The sequence below is a fragment of the Mesoplodon densirostris genome, chromosome 6, assembly GCF_025265405.1.
Source record: "Mesoplodon densirostris isolate mMesDen1 chromosome 6, mMesDen1 primary haplotype, whole genome shotgun sequence".
NCBI classification, from domain to species: domain Eukaryota; kingdom Metazoa; phylum Chordata; class Mammalia; order Artiodactyla; family Ziphiidae; genus Mesoplodon; species Mesoplodon densirostris.
This window is the reverse complement of record NC_082666.1, coordinates 120290410-120303541: the sequence shown is the minus strand read 5'-3', so window position 1 is coordinate 120303541 and position 13132 is coordinate 120290410. Positions and strand designations below refer to the sequence as shown.

General features: G+C 55.1%; 1 protein-coding gene across 1 annotated transcript in view; it reads left to right on the top strand.

The window, feature by feature from the left end:
- Window positions 1–13132, top strand: part of LOXL2 (lysyl oxidase like 2) — a 102105-nt gene that overhangs the window by 87665 nt on the left and 1308 nt on the right. Inside the window, exons 10-13 of the mRNA XM_060102548.1 lie at window positions 362–605; window positions 7425–7540; window positions 8712–8848; window positions 12621–12732. Coding sequence (XP_059958531.1) covers window positions 362–605; window positions 7425–7540; window positions 8712–8848; window positions 12621–12732 — 609 coding nt within the window. The remainder of the gene's footprint in view (window positions 1–361; window positions 606–7424; window positions 7541–8711; window positions 8849–12620; window positions 12733–13132) is intronic.

The following is a 13132-nucleotide window of genomic DNA, read 5'->3' as shown; positions in this document are numbered from 1 at the left end:
CAATTTCATTGTTTTTGTATGCTTTTTGTTATGGAAAATCTCAAGCCACTCAAAAGGAGAGAAAATACTATAACAAAGCCTCGTGCACCCATTACCCACGTTGAACAACTGTCGATATTTTGCGCACATGCACTGGGATCTGCAGGGGCGTCCAGGAGGACTCTCAGAGAAGGGGGAGAGGAATTGGGGGCAGCGATCCACAAGGAAGGTGACCTGGAGGGGGGACACCACGAGCCAGTTCTAGACAGTGAGGCTCGGCAGGGATGGAGGCTAGTGTGCCAGCTCAGGACTCAGAAGGAACCTACTCAGGAGGGGGTGAGGGGTCTGTGGCCTCGTCTGAATCCTGTGTCTGCTTTCCCAGCTGCCCCCGACCTGGTCCTCAACGCAGAGATCGTGCAGCAGAGCACCTACCTGGAGGACCGGCCCATGTTCATGCTTCAGTGCGCCATGGAGGAGAACTGCCTCGCAGCCTCGGCTGCCAACACCAACCCCGCCACGGGCTACCGGCGGCTCTTGCGCTTCTCCTCCCAGATCCACAACAATGGCCAGTCTGACTTCCGACCCAAGAACGGCCGCCACGCGTGGATCTGGCATGACTGCCACAGGTGAGTCCTCCCTGCCAGCGCCATAGGCTGCGGCAGCCCGAGGCACCCAGATGGGATCCAGAATCACAGGGTCACTTAGGGATAGCCAAGAGGCCACACGGTCCTGGGGGCGGGGTTCTCCCCAGCTGGAGGGATGGCCCGCTGGCCTCCCACATTTGCAGACGCCATTCTCTCTCCCCAGGGGGCCCTGGCCCACCTCCTCTTCCCCGAGCCCATTCTCTCTCCTGGCTCCAACGTCTCTACCGTTTGGAGACAAACTTTGTTTTGAGAACCCCGTGCCCCTGCATTGACCTTCAGTCGACAGTTTTCAAGTGTGTCCACAGCAAGTTCGTGCTCTGCAGGGTGCCTGGGGTTTTGCAGTTGTTGGATTCTGAATTCATTTAGGAATGTACTTTAAATACCAGTATAAGTTTTAAACATCTCTACGAAGGCGGTGGGGGTGGAGACAGGAGTTCTAGGCCAGGAGTCATGAGGCCTGTTCTCTCGACCCAGCTGTGCCTCTAACTAGTTGCATGATGTCAGGCCAGCTGGGCCACATCAGCCGGGACTGCTAATACCCTTTCCAGCCCTCAGTCCGTGGCTCCGTTCCCAGTGCTATATAAATCATGGACAAGAACAGAGTGCAATCCCAGAGCCGGCCCTTGCTGGAGCCAACAGAAGCCTCCCTGTTCACCTCCCTGCCTTCCCCCTTCTTTCTGTCCCTTTGCCTTGATTCCTCCCCTAACCCTGAACCGGCTGCCAGTGATGGGTCTCATTTTCCTGCTCAGACCTGAGCTGGGCAGGTAGAGAGAGCAGAGTCAGTACAGTTTTGAAAATGAAGGGAGGGAGACCCCTGCCATTCAACCTGGCAGCCACCCCCTGCCCCCCACCGCGAGGGGCCACAGACTTGGGCACGGGGAGTGCGGTCTCTATGCTCAGAATCCCATCCGCACAGGAGCTTTTGCACCAGGTCCCTGCTTCTCAGAGCGGGGCCGGCGGGCTGGCAGCATCTGCAGTCAGTGCTGAATCCAGGGTCCTTGGCAGATTCACAGCAGAATCTGCGTGTTAACAGGCCACCAGGGGACTGTGCACAGCATTCTGAGAGGCCCCAGTCTGGCTGACCACCAGGCATCCTTCCAGCTTTAAAATGTGATGATCACAGTTAAGGTCATATGAACTAACATTTACTGACCCCCTTCTAAGTGCCAGAGCAGGGAACCCTCGTTTTCCTGAGTCTGGAAACGGCGGCTCTGCATTCATGGGACTAGCCCAAGGTGAAGCCGTGGAGCAGGGACCCCGACTCGGGGCCTCTCTGACTCCCAAGCGTGCGTTCTTCCTCGTACCTCCACCCAGTCTTCATCAGAAATCTGTGTTGTGCTGCTTTTTCATGTCATAACTTACGGCCTAGTCACATTCGAATCTGTTTGGGGATAGAATTGTTTAACCCATCTCAAAAGAAAGGACTGTGGACGACTTCCCTGGTGGTCCAGTGGCCAAGACTCTGTGCTCCCAATGCTGGGGGCCCGGGTTCAATCCCTGGTCAGGGAAGATCCCACGTGCACGTCACAACTAAAGATCCCGCACGCCACAACCAAGACCAGGCGCAGCCAAATAAATAAGTAAAAGGAGTATGGTAGAACTCAGGGGTGCTGATATTCCTTTATAGTTGACCCTTGAACAACAAGGGTTTGAACTGCATGGGTCCACTTATATGTGGATTTTTTTTCAATACATATTGTACCTCACTATACGCATTTTCATTATACAGCTTTTTTTAAAAATTTATTTAATTTATTTATTTTTGGCTGCGTTGGGTCTTGGTTGCCGTGCATGCAGGCTTTCTCTAGTTGCGGCGAGCAGGGGCTACTCTTCGTCGCGGTGCGCAGGCTTCTCACTGCGGTGGCTTCTCTTATTGCAGAGCACGGGCTCTAGGCACGCGGGCTTCAGTAGCTGTGGCACGCGGGCTCAGTAGTTGTGGCTCACGGGCTCTAGAGCGCAGGCTCAGTAGTTGTGGTGCACGGGCTTAGTTGCTCCACGACATGTGGGATCTTCCCGAACCAGGCTCGAACCCGTGTCCCCTGAGTTGGCAAGCAGTTTCTTAACCACTGCGCCACCAGGGAAGCCCTATACAGCTTTTAAATTAACTCAGTGTGGGGAAAAGTTTATGTCTGATTAGAGATTACAATACATGGAATCTAAAGAATTACAGCTTGAGTCCCGAATCTATCCAAACAGTTTCAGCTTCCTGTCCTCGGGTGACTCATTTATCAACTCCTTTGTTTCTGACGCAGTGATAGAAGTACTTGGATTTTCAACTTCATGGGGGTCCGTGCCCCTAACCTCGGCGTTGTTCAAAGGTCAACTGTAATTACTATCCGTATGTCCTAAAAGTCCTAATTAGCCAAAGAAGTTTTGGTCTTTATATAGAAGCATGGAGGTCTTCTGCAGGGAGAAAGTCAGAGAGTAAAATTCAAGCCATGACATATGGGTGCCTGATTTCCTTCAGAGAATACATGGTGGAAGTGCTGCCCTGTGGGCCTACAAGTAGAAGGTAATTGCATCTCTGCCCTGCATGTGGCACTCCACCCAGACATCACACGGTAGGAATCTCCCTGTGACCTAGGCTTGCCCTCCAAGGAATGTTCTTTTCCCTAAGAATACACGTGGCAACATCATGGAAGTGTTTCTTCTGATCTGGTGCTCCAGGGACCCTGACCCAGTCCTCCCCGCCCCTACACCAGCTTTTCCTGTGTTCTATTTTCTTTCTTTGTTTATAGATGTTGCAATCAATGGTTTGAGAGGGACGGGTGGGAAAGAACATACTGGCTAAGCATATGTTCCTCAGGCCTCGACCTCCTGGACCAGGGCTGAGAACCTCTGATCATAAGACCCCAGAGAGTATAAGAAACTCCCCACCCCTGGCCTCCAGAGCTCCAGGGGCATTCTCCAGGCTCTGTGGGAGGACCTTTCAACAGGAATCCTGGCCTGAATCTCTGTTGGGTCCCTTTGGGAGTGTGATGAAAGCTGGCCCTCCACTCAAAAAATTTATTTCTAGATTTAACATCCTATTTCAGCAGATTTACAGACACTGAAGCCCATCTGTGGAGCCAAAATTAAGAACCCTGGCTCAGGGCTTCCCTGGTGGCGGAGTGGTTGACAGTCCTCCTGCCGATGCAGGGGACACGGGTTCATGCCCCGGTCCAGGAAGATCCCACGTGCCATGGAGCGGCTGGGTCCGTGAGCCATGGCCGCTGAGCCTGCGCGTCCGGAGCCTGTGCTCCGCAACGGGAGAGGCCACAGCAGTGAGAGGCCCACGTACCGCAAAAAAAAAAAAAAAAAAAAAAAAGAAAAGAACCCTGGCTCAGACTAGTGTGTATGGGGAAAACGATAGCTCCCAGTTTAGTTGTTGCTATGATGAGGAACAGAGCTATGTTCTTCGAAAGCCCTAAGATGAAACAAAGAACGGCCCCCTTAGAAGTCTCCTCCCCAGCCAGACCTAGAGGGAAATGCCCTGCACCATTCTCTCTCATATACATGGCCCTTGGTTGATGGTCTCGATGGGGGTCCCCCTCCTGCTTCTTGTGTTCCAGGGAGTGGGACCACACCTGCTCCCCTGGCACATGAGGTCACAGCTTTGACAGCTAGGCACAGAGCAACCCAGCGTCTCCTGGTTCTCAGCCCCTGCTCTGTCCTAGGGCTCAGTCTCCCTGCCCCTCACACCTTGGGGAAGCCCGGGAGAGGAGCTGGGAGCTGGAGCGGCAGGGAGGTGACATCCAGCACAGGTGCCAGCCCTCCAGTCAGGGATGGCCCGGGTGCAAAGGGGGGACTTTCCTTCATTCCGCCCCACCCCCTACCATGTGCGGAGCAGCCCCCGTATCAGGTCAAAGCCCCACAGATTCAGTGCGGCCTCTGTGAGCCAATTTTAGGCCCTCATCCTATCCGTGGGGCTTTGTTCCAGCCAGGGGCTGCCTAGCACATGAGGAGGGCAGGGCAGAGCAAGCGGAAGGGACCCCGCCCTTTGTGACCGCACCTCCTGAGGCTGGAACACACCCCCAGATTTCTCTGAAATGGGGATGGGAGCCTTTTCCTAACCGCGACTGAGTGCCGGCCAGGACTCTCCATCCTGGAGGCACCGGAAGACTGGTGTGGGAAACGAAAAAGAGTGAAACATCTCTGCAACGCACACTGATGCTCAGATCGAGAGTTTTACCCGAGCTGACCCAGGGTAACAGAGAATATACCCAAACCTCCCTTCTTGCTCTGGACTAGCTTTGTCTGTCATCCACGTGTTCACCCAGCACCTCTTGCCTCGGCTAGTACCGTGTCCTAGAATACTGTGATCTGGAGTCTCACGGTAGAAGGCTGTCCTTCCTCTCATCCAGATTACAATGACCTCACTCTAGTGTCAGGTATTCGCTCCCACCTTAGACTTCTGGAATTTCTTTGCAAATTGGAGTTTCCCTATCTTTATCCCATGGATCAGGCCCCCTCTTAGACTTCCAAAGTTTCAGGACACTCAGCCTGAAAAGGGGAAATTTCCCCTGATCATCAGGGGCCTTCCCAGCAGCCACGATCCATACCCCCTGGGATGTGCGTGTGGGTGGTGGAAGGTGGGTGCCCCTGGGCTCCACAGCCAACCAGCTGGGAGGGAAACGTGGCCCCGGGGCTGATGTCCACGTTTGCCCCAGCGGTAAAGCACAGAGGCTCCCGGACCTCAGCAAGCTAGCATCGGGAGGCTCCAAACCAGCTGCTTCCCTCCTGACATCCACAGGGGGAAAAACTGAGGAGCTGAGGAAGATGACTCTTAAATCGAGTCTGCAGGAAGCTGGGGGAGCGGGAGGTCAGCCTTACAAGAGCCCATCTGTGGACTCTGTCTGAATTTTGTTTGGACAACGGAACATAAGCCTATTCCTCTTCAGTCTTTCCAGCCGGTAAACATGACAACATAAACCCGTCTCTGAAAGAGGCAGACATGTTTTAGGCAATGAGTCAGACCTCATGTCTCACCTTGCTCCTTCAAGAAGCCAAAATAGACTCTTTCAAAGTCATCCCTTCAACTGCCACAAAATGCATCCTTGTGACTGTTCCCTGTGGGCCCCTGGCTCAGCATTCTTTTACCCAGAAACATGAGTGACCTGGGAAGAGCCCAACTTAGGAACTTCTGACATTTTTTTTCAGCACAAGCTCAACACAGGATGAAGGGAAAAAAGCCTCTGATTTCCTCTCTGAAAACCTGTCCTTTTAATTCCCCTCTTCCCTCTGTTCTCTCCTGCTCCCGATCCAGCCAGCGGAGGGAGCCTGGGGCCAGCCCCCTGAGGCCCGGGAGGCGGGGAAGCTGCTGTCGGGGCCGGGAATAACCGTAGCAATGGTAGTGGTAGTGGCAGTGATAAGACACAACTCCGTCACTCCTGGGAGTAGCAGCAGTAAGCAGAGAGCTGACAGGTACTAAGTGCTGCTCTGTTCCAAGCCCCACGTTCGGTATTTCTGTGATTTCTCCTACCGCATCCTTACAGAACCCCTGCCAGGGGATCATGCTATCATTCCCTCTTTCCTGCAGAGGGAACTCAGCTCGCATGGAAAGGAAACGTGATTCTGTTCCCCAAGCCTTGGTACCTTGTTCCTCAGTTGTTCCCCATTTTCCAAATGTCCCTGTAATGACAGAGATAACTGCATTGCAGCCTCTTGTGATACATGGGTAGCAGCTTAGGACGGGCCTGGCCACCAAGAGCTTTAGGAAGACCCCCCCCCCGGCAACACGTGGCAGCTGTGTTTCCCTTGTTTATTCTGCACCAAACACAGGCCTTTCCAAGAATCTGCATCTGTTCTCAATTCCACCCAAGTGACCGGATGGCACACCATTAGGTAAACACTCAGCCGAGGGAAGAGTCACGGGGCTGTACAAGCTCTCTCCCCCTCCACTCCTTTCCAGGGCCCGCAGGATGTGCCTGCCAGCCTCTCCCTCGAGCCCTCTTTTCGCCTCCTTTTTTATTTACTCGATGCCGGGAGCACAGACTTCTGCCTCCGTCACCTGGTTCAGGACACGCGTGGGTCCCACTCATCAGCACCTGCCCGGAACACCCCTCCTCCCGCTCTGCAGTCTCCCTCCCTCCCGACCACACTCCCACCTTAAAAGTTTTCAGAAGACATGGAAGAGTGACTTGCAGTTGTCTGCAGAAAATGTCTCAAGTAGGCATGGGCTGTGCTAGCCACTTTAGCACCCAGGAAGATGTTACACACATTTACTAAAAATGTCCTAATTTATTGAGCTTTTTTGGGTTTTTTGGTTTTTTTTTTTTTTTGCTGTACGCGGGCCTCTCACTGTTGTGGCCTCTCCCATTGCGGAGCACAGGCTCCAGACGCGCAGGCTCAGCGGCCATGGCTCACGGGCCCAGCCGCTCCGCGGCATGTGGGATCTTCCCGGACCGGGGCACGAACCCGTGTCCCCTGCATTGGCAGGCGGACTCTCAACCACTGCGTCACCAGGGAAGCCCTGAGCTTATTATTGATGCCGGGCTCTCTGCTCATCAGTTTATCTTACTATTCTCCACAACATCCTGTGCATTATGTGCGTCATTATTCCCACTTAGGTGATGAGAGAACTGAGGCCTGGGGAGGTGAGCGGGCTGTGCCCCTCCAGAGCCCACGTAAGCACCATGGTTATTGGCTCCATCCCCCCTTTCCTAATGTCCTGTCGCTGCCCACGCCTCTCCCACTGGCCGCCACTTTGGACCACGCTGCTCTGCTCATGGTGTCCCCAGTGGGAAATCGCCAGCTGGGCCATCGCTTGCAGGCGGCCGTCACTCCAGAGACTGACATCCAGGCCCCCTCTCTCGCCCCCAGGCACTACCACAGCATGGAGGTGTTCACCCACTACGACCTGCTGAACCCCAATGGTACCAAGGTGGCAGAGGGCCACAAGGCCAGCTTCTGCTTGGAGGACACAGAATGTGAAGGAGGTATCTCTGGCGGGGCAGGTGGTGCTGGGGGCTTCCGAGGGACTCCCATGCTCCCGTGTGCGCTCACCCGGCTGGAAGCCGAGGCCGGCGCTGGTCTCTGTGTCACCCTGGCCACTGCTGACTCTCCCCGTGACCTTCCTCACTGGGGATCCCATGACTATAGCCTGGGGCTGGGGGGTAGGTAAAGCCTAGCTATAAAGGCACCTGGGTCCCCAGAGTTATGCTGATGGGCACTGGTGGGTCCACGTGGCCTCCCAGGTAAAGCCCAAACCCTTGAACCTGACACGCAGTCCCCTCCCACTCTGGCTGCCACAGCCTCTTCTCCCTGGGTCCCAACACAAGTGCCCCCGCCACACTGGTTCTTAGCTCCAGGTTCAAGTTAAACCCTCACTCTGAGGTTCCCAGACCCTCTCAACTGCCCCAGGCAGAGGCGGCACCGCGCTCACACCCCTAGTCAGCTGCCATGCCTGCACCGTGACCACCTGTGCGCGCACCTGCCATCCTGGCCTGACCAGCCTCTCCCAGGGGAGACTCGATGACCCTTCTCAGTATGGCTGGAGCTTAGAGTAGCGCCCAGACAAGGCAGCCTCTCGATAAATGGGTGCGAATTGTCAGTGGTTGACGTGGCCCCTGACATGCCAGGAAATCACACAACAGATGGGTTTTGAGCACCTACCATATGCCAGACAATGGACTGACCCAGGAAGGGTCAGAGAAACAAGCCAGACCTGAGTCCACATCCAAGTGCAGATTCCCCAGAGGGAGACAAGATGACCCCAGCATCAAGCTCAACAATAAACACCAAAAACTTACCCAGATAAGCACACGCTTCATTCCTAGGCTGATATTCCTTGGAAAGGCCAAGGTGGGCCAGGGTGGCCAGGGAAGGCTTCGTGGAGGAGGCAGCAATGGGTTGTGGGTAGGGAAAGAGGGAGGGATTCCATCAAAAGGAGAGCACAGAAGGGATGGGCTGCCGAGCCCAGATGAAGCCAAGGTTGTCGGCCTGGGAGAACGGAGAGATGCTGAGGGTGGGGTCTGGGGATGTCACCCACCCAGCAGGGCCGCTCGGGGCCCTTTGTGGGCAGGGTAGCACAGATGGCAGAGGAAGCCTCTTCCGGCAGAGGGGTCATGGGTGCGTGGTGACTGGGCTTCCCTCTGCCTGTGCCTTCAGACATCCAGAAGAGTTATGAGTGTGCCAACTTCGGCGAGCAGGGCATCACCATGGGCTGCTGGGACATGTACCGCCATGATATCGACTGCCAGTGGGTCGACATCACCGACGTGCCCCCTGGAGACTACCTGTTCCAGGTGAGAGGCATGAGAAGGGGCTCCAGGCCCCCGCTGATGGGAGGAGGTGTCTCTGCCTTAGCAAGTGGGTGGGTGGCCTCCTTCTGATGGTGCCCAGGCAGAAAACGCATGGAGGCCAGGCCATCTAAAGTGCACAGAGCCCTACACCCGGAGGCTGTCACTGTCACCCAGGTAACCTAGGTATGTGAGACATGCAGGCCCCTGGGGACCTGCAGGCCTCCTGAGACATCAATTCAGTTAACACCTGGTGCTTGCAAATCAAGATGCATCTGAAGGCCAGATTTGGTCCTCAGGCCGGGAATTAGTGCACAGACACTAAGGCGACCTACACCTCTTGTGTCCTTTGGAGCTGTACTTTCACCTCCACCCCATCGCTCCCAGTGCCCTCACCCTGCCTTGCTCTGTGCTGTCAAGGCTAAAAGCAGTCGCACAAAGAACCATTCACTCCCAAGTGTTTGTGACTTGCCTCTCCCAGAAACGTTTGCCTCATAGAAGAGGATCTGCAGAGGGGGCAATTTTCAATGCAAAGAAATGAATCTATAATGGTAGGCTGTTAGAGACCATAGACAGCCTTTCCAGTGACTGTTTGTGTGAAGACTTCCCAGGACTTCCACATGCGCTGGCCAGGGGGAAGGGCCGCCCTGAGGAGGAACTAAGAGGGCTTGGCCTCCCACCTTCCCACAGATAGCTGCAGGCTCCAGCCAGGGCCCTGACTGGTGCAGGGGCCAAGGGGCAGTGTATCCCCACCGTCTCCCCTTCTGGGGCACAGGTGCACTCCTGCCTGTGGAGGCTTCGTTTCGCCTTCTCATTTTTCCCACATCCCCACCCATCTTGCTTTCAAGCTTGATGGTTGGGTGGCAAGTGGGCGACCAGAAACGTGTCATTCTGTGTTGAAAGCTTTCCTAAGGGGGTGTTCAGCCGGCGCAGGGCCCAGTCACGGTCCCCACCCTATAGACAGTCCGGAGAGGAACCAACACCTGCAGGGAAGTGACCACAGAGGGGTTTTGAAAGTTTCCCTGGTCAGTTTCAGAGACCGAAAATCAGACAGCCAAGCGTTTTTCCACCCACAAGCCCAGAACCGCAGACTTGGAGAGGACCAACCAAAGAGCAGGGTGTTCTATATTTAAAAAATTGAATTTCTGTGTCTGTGCACGTACTCCATGCGTGGTGGTGTATGTTTGACGTCTGCTATCCCTTTGCCTGGGGGACGTGTAGCATCGTGTATTCTGACAATGTCTATTTAATAACTGCGGCTCCTTGAAGATCAGTGATGGGCCAGAACCTGCCTACACCCTGTGAACCCATGGTCTCATGTAATCCCCCAGGGATGGGTGTTACCATTACCCGCATTTCACAGCCAGGCCAACCCGGGTCACATCGACTCCACCTTCTGTGTTCTCGACTCCTAAACTATACAAGTAGCAAATTAACTCATTAGGGGCATGTTCATGGAAAAGACTGTCCCTTGTGAGAGACGTGGAGCTTTAGACGTGTGAGAGCCCCGGCCTGAGTCACTGGTTCTCTCCATTCCCACGTGGACCCAAGTGCAGGCACCAGTAATGCTGCTCCGGCAGGAGAAAGCCAGGCCAAGGAGGAGGTGGCATTCCATCCGGAGGGGCCTGTGCACAGAGGCTCAGAGGCAGGGCTCACTGCGTTACCAGGTTCCTGGATCCACAGCAGATCTTTTTTTTTTTCAATATAAGGTTGCCACTGCCACTGCCACTGCCAATTTACTTATTTTTCATTTGTTTGTGGGGTTTTTTTCAAGTTTTTAAAAATTGAGGTATAGTTGATTTACCGTATTATATTAGTTTCAGGTGTCCGACATAGTGATTCAATATTTTTCTAGCTTACACTCCATTTATAGTTATTAGAAAATATTCGCTCGATTCCCCGTGCTGTACAATGTATCCTTCCTTGTAGCTTATTTATTTCATACATAGTAGTTTGTACCCCTATCTTGCCCCTTCCCTCTCCCCATTGGTAACCATTAGCTTGCTCTCTGTGAGTCTGTTTCTTTTTTGTTATGCTCACTAGTTTGTTTTATTTTTTTAGATTCTACATAGAAGTGATAACATGCAGTATTTTTCTTTCTCTGGCTTATTTCACTAAGCATAATACCCACCAAGTCCATCCATGTTGTTGAAAGTTGCAAAATTTCATTCTTTTTTCTGGCAGAGTAGTATTCCATCGTGTATATATGTATCACATCTCTATCCAGTCATCTGCTGATGAACACTTAGGTTGCTTCCACATCTTCGCTGTTGTAAACCACAGCAGATCCTTTGTCTAAGGAACTAAAGCCAGTGCCCACTGATCCTCACGAGATTGGAAACCATATATCTGAGAGGCTGATGGGATTGTGGAGACCATTCTTTTCAGTCCCCACCCCTGCACCCAAGTGGGTCAAGCAGGCCCTGATAGCCCCTACTGCCCACATGGTCACCCCACAGGGACACCTGGGTGGGCTCCCTCGGGGCACGGCTGTCCATGGGCGAGGGGCTGCCCGGGCCTTGGTGCAGGGGGTTTGTCTGTCCTGGTCTATGAGCCATGCATGGGCTGGGGCAGGGGACAGCTAAGGTTGTCAGGTAGAAAAGAGATCAAAGAAAAGTAAGGTCACCCCAGAACGGGACATTGACCAGCCTTACCTAGAGACACAGAGTCACGGTGGTAGCCTAGGGCCCCCAGAATGGCCTGCACTGGCCAGGATGCAGGGCTGGGGGCTCCCACTGGCCCTTTTCCCACAGCAGCTCTGGCAGGGCCCAACCAGCCTACTAAAGGCTCACACCCAGAACCTTCTGGAGGGAAAGGTCCTGAGGGCCCCAAACCTACAGAATGTGCGTTAACTAGTAGGCTACCCCTCCCCCATCACACTGATCCGGGGCAACGCTGCCCCCCTTGTCTCCCTGGGCTCTCAGCCCTTCCACATGTGGCAGGGCCCTCGGGAAAAGCCTCGTTTGTGTCCTCCATACCTTCGCCCACAGCCCCAGGCCCGGCTTCTGTCCCTCCCCTCCCCCTCCCTCCCCTTTCTCCCCTGGCTTCCTCACCCCAAATCCCCCTTTTCTGTCTGCTCTCAGAAGCCCCCTCAAAATGATGGTCTTCCTGCCCCTGCTCCTTTGGGCTGTGCCCTCTTTCCTAGGATGATGCAGAGGAAGGGGGTGCAAGGCAGGCCCAGGCTCCCCCAGAGCCCAGGCCCTGCCCTGGTGAGCGGGAAGGGCTTGGGGATCCCCTAGAGCAAACCGAGGCCTGGAGAGCGGAAGGGACATGTCCAACGTCACACCGCCGGGAGTAGTGTCGTCTCCAGCACCCAGGGCAGCCCCCCTCCAACTCCCCACAGCGCCTGGGCCTTGTCCCCACCCCTCCCAGCACATCCTACTCCCCGGCTCCCTTCTGGCACCTTCAACAGCCGTTCCGTGGCCTCCCCAGGCCCCAGCTCCTGCCTCTGTACCAAACCTCCCAGCGCACCCAGGAGGGGGTACGATTGTGTGTGTGTGCGTGTGTGTGTGTGTGTGTGTGTGTGAATTACACCGAGACAGACAGAGGTGCACAAGAGGTCTCACTCCTCCAGGCCTCACCCCCCTGTGCCCCCCCGACCTCATCTCCGACCAGCTCTGCGCCCACCCGGCTGCTCCTGGAACACAGCACTGGCCATGCTTGCTCCCTTCCGTGAGGTCAGCCCGGCTCTGGGGGCAGACCTGGTCTCAGCATTTCAGCTGGGCCTGGGACGGAGGGTGGCCGGGGCGGGACCCCCTCCAACCTGACTCTCCCCCAGGTCGTCATCAACCCCAACTACGAGGTGGCGGAGTCTGACTACACCAATAACGTCATGAAGTGCAGGACCCGCTATGATGGCCACCGCATCTGGATGTACAACTGCCACATAGGTAAGGCCCCCGGGCCCCCCTGAGGAGCACAGCGCCCCAGGCCTGCCAGGTGCCCCCACGCCGCAGCCCAACTCCAGGAGATGGGCAAGAGCTGCCCCACTTTCTCCAGGAACCAGAGCAGCTTCCTAACTTGGGTAAAGACTTCAGGGAATGGGGCCAGCCTCGCGTTTCCACACGCAGGAAGGACACTGTAGACACCACAGGCCTGGATGGAGACCGGGTTTTCACAGCCAGCTCTGGCTAAGGAGAAAGGACGGGGCAGAAACCGGGCCAGCCCAGCATAGACCCCAAAGCTATTTCAGGGCTGGAGCTGAGGCCACCACCTCATTACGCATGAGACCTCAAAAATGGGGGCGTCGGGCTTCCCTGGTGGCGCAGTGGTTGAGAGTCCGCCTGCCGA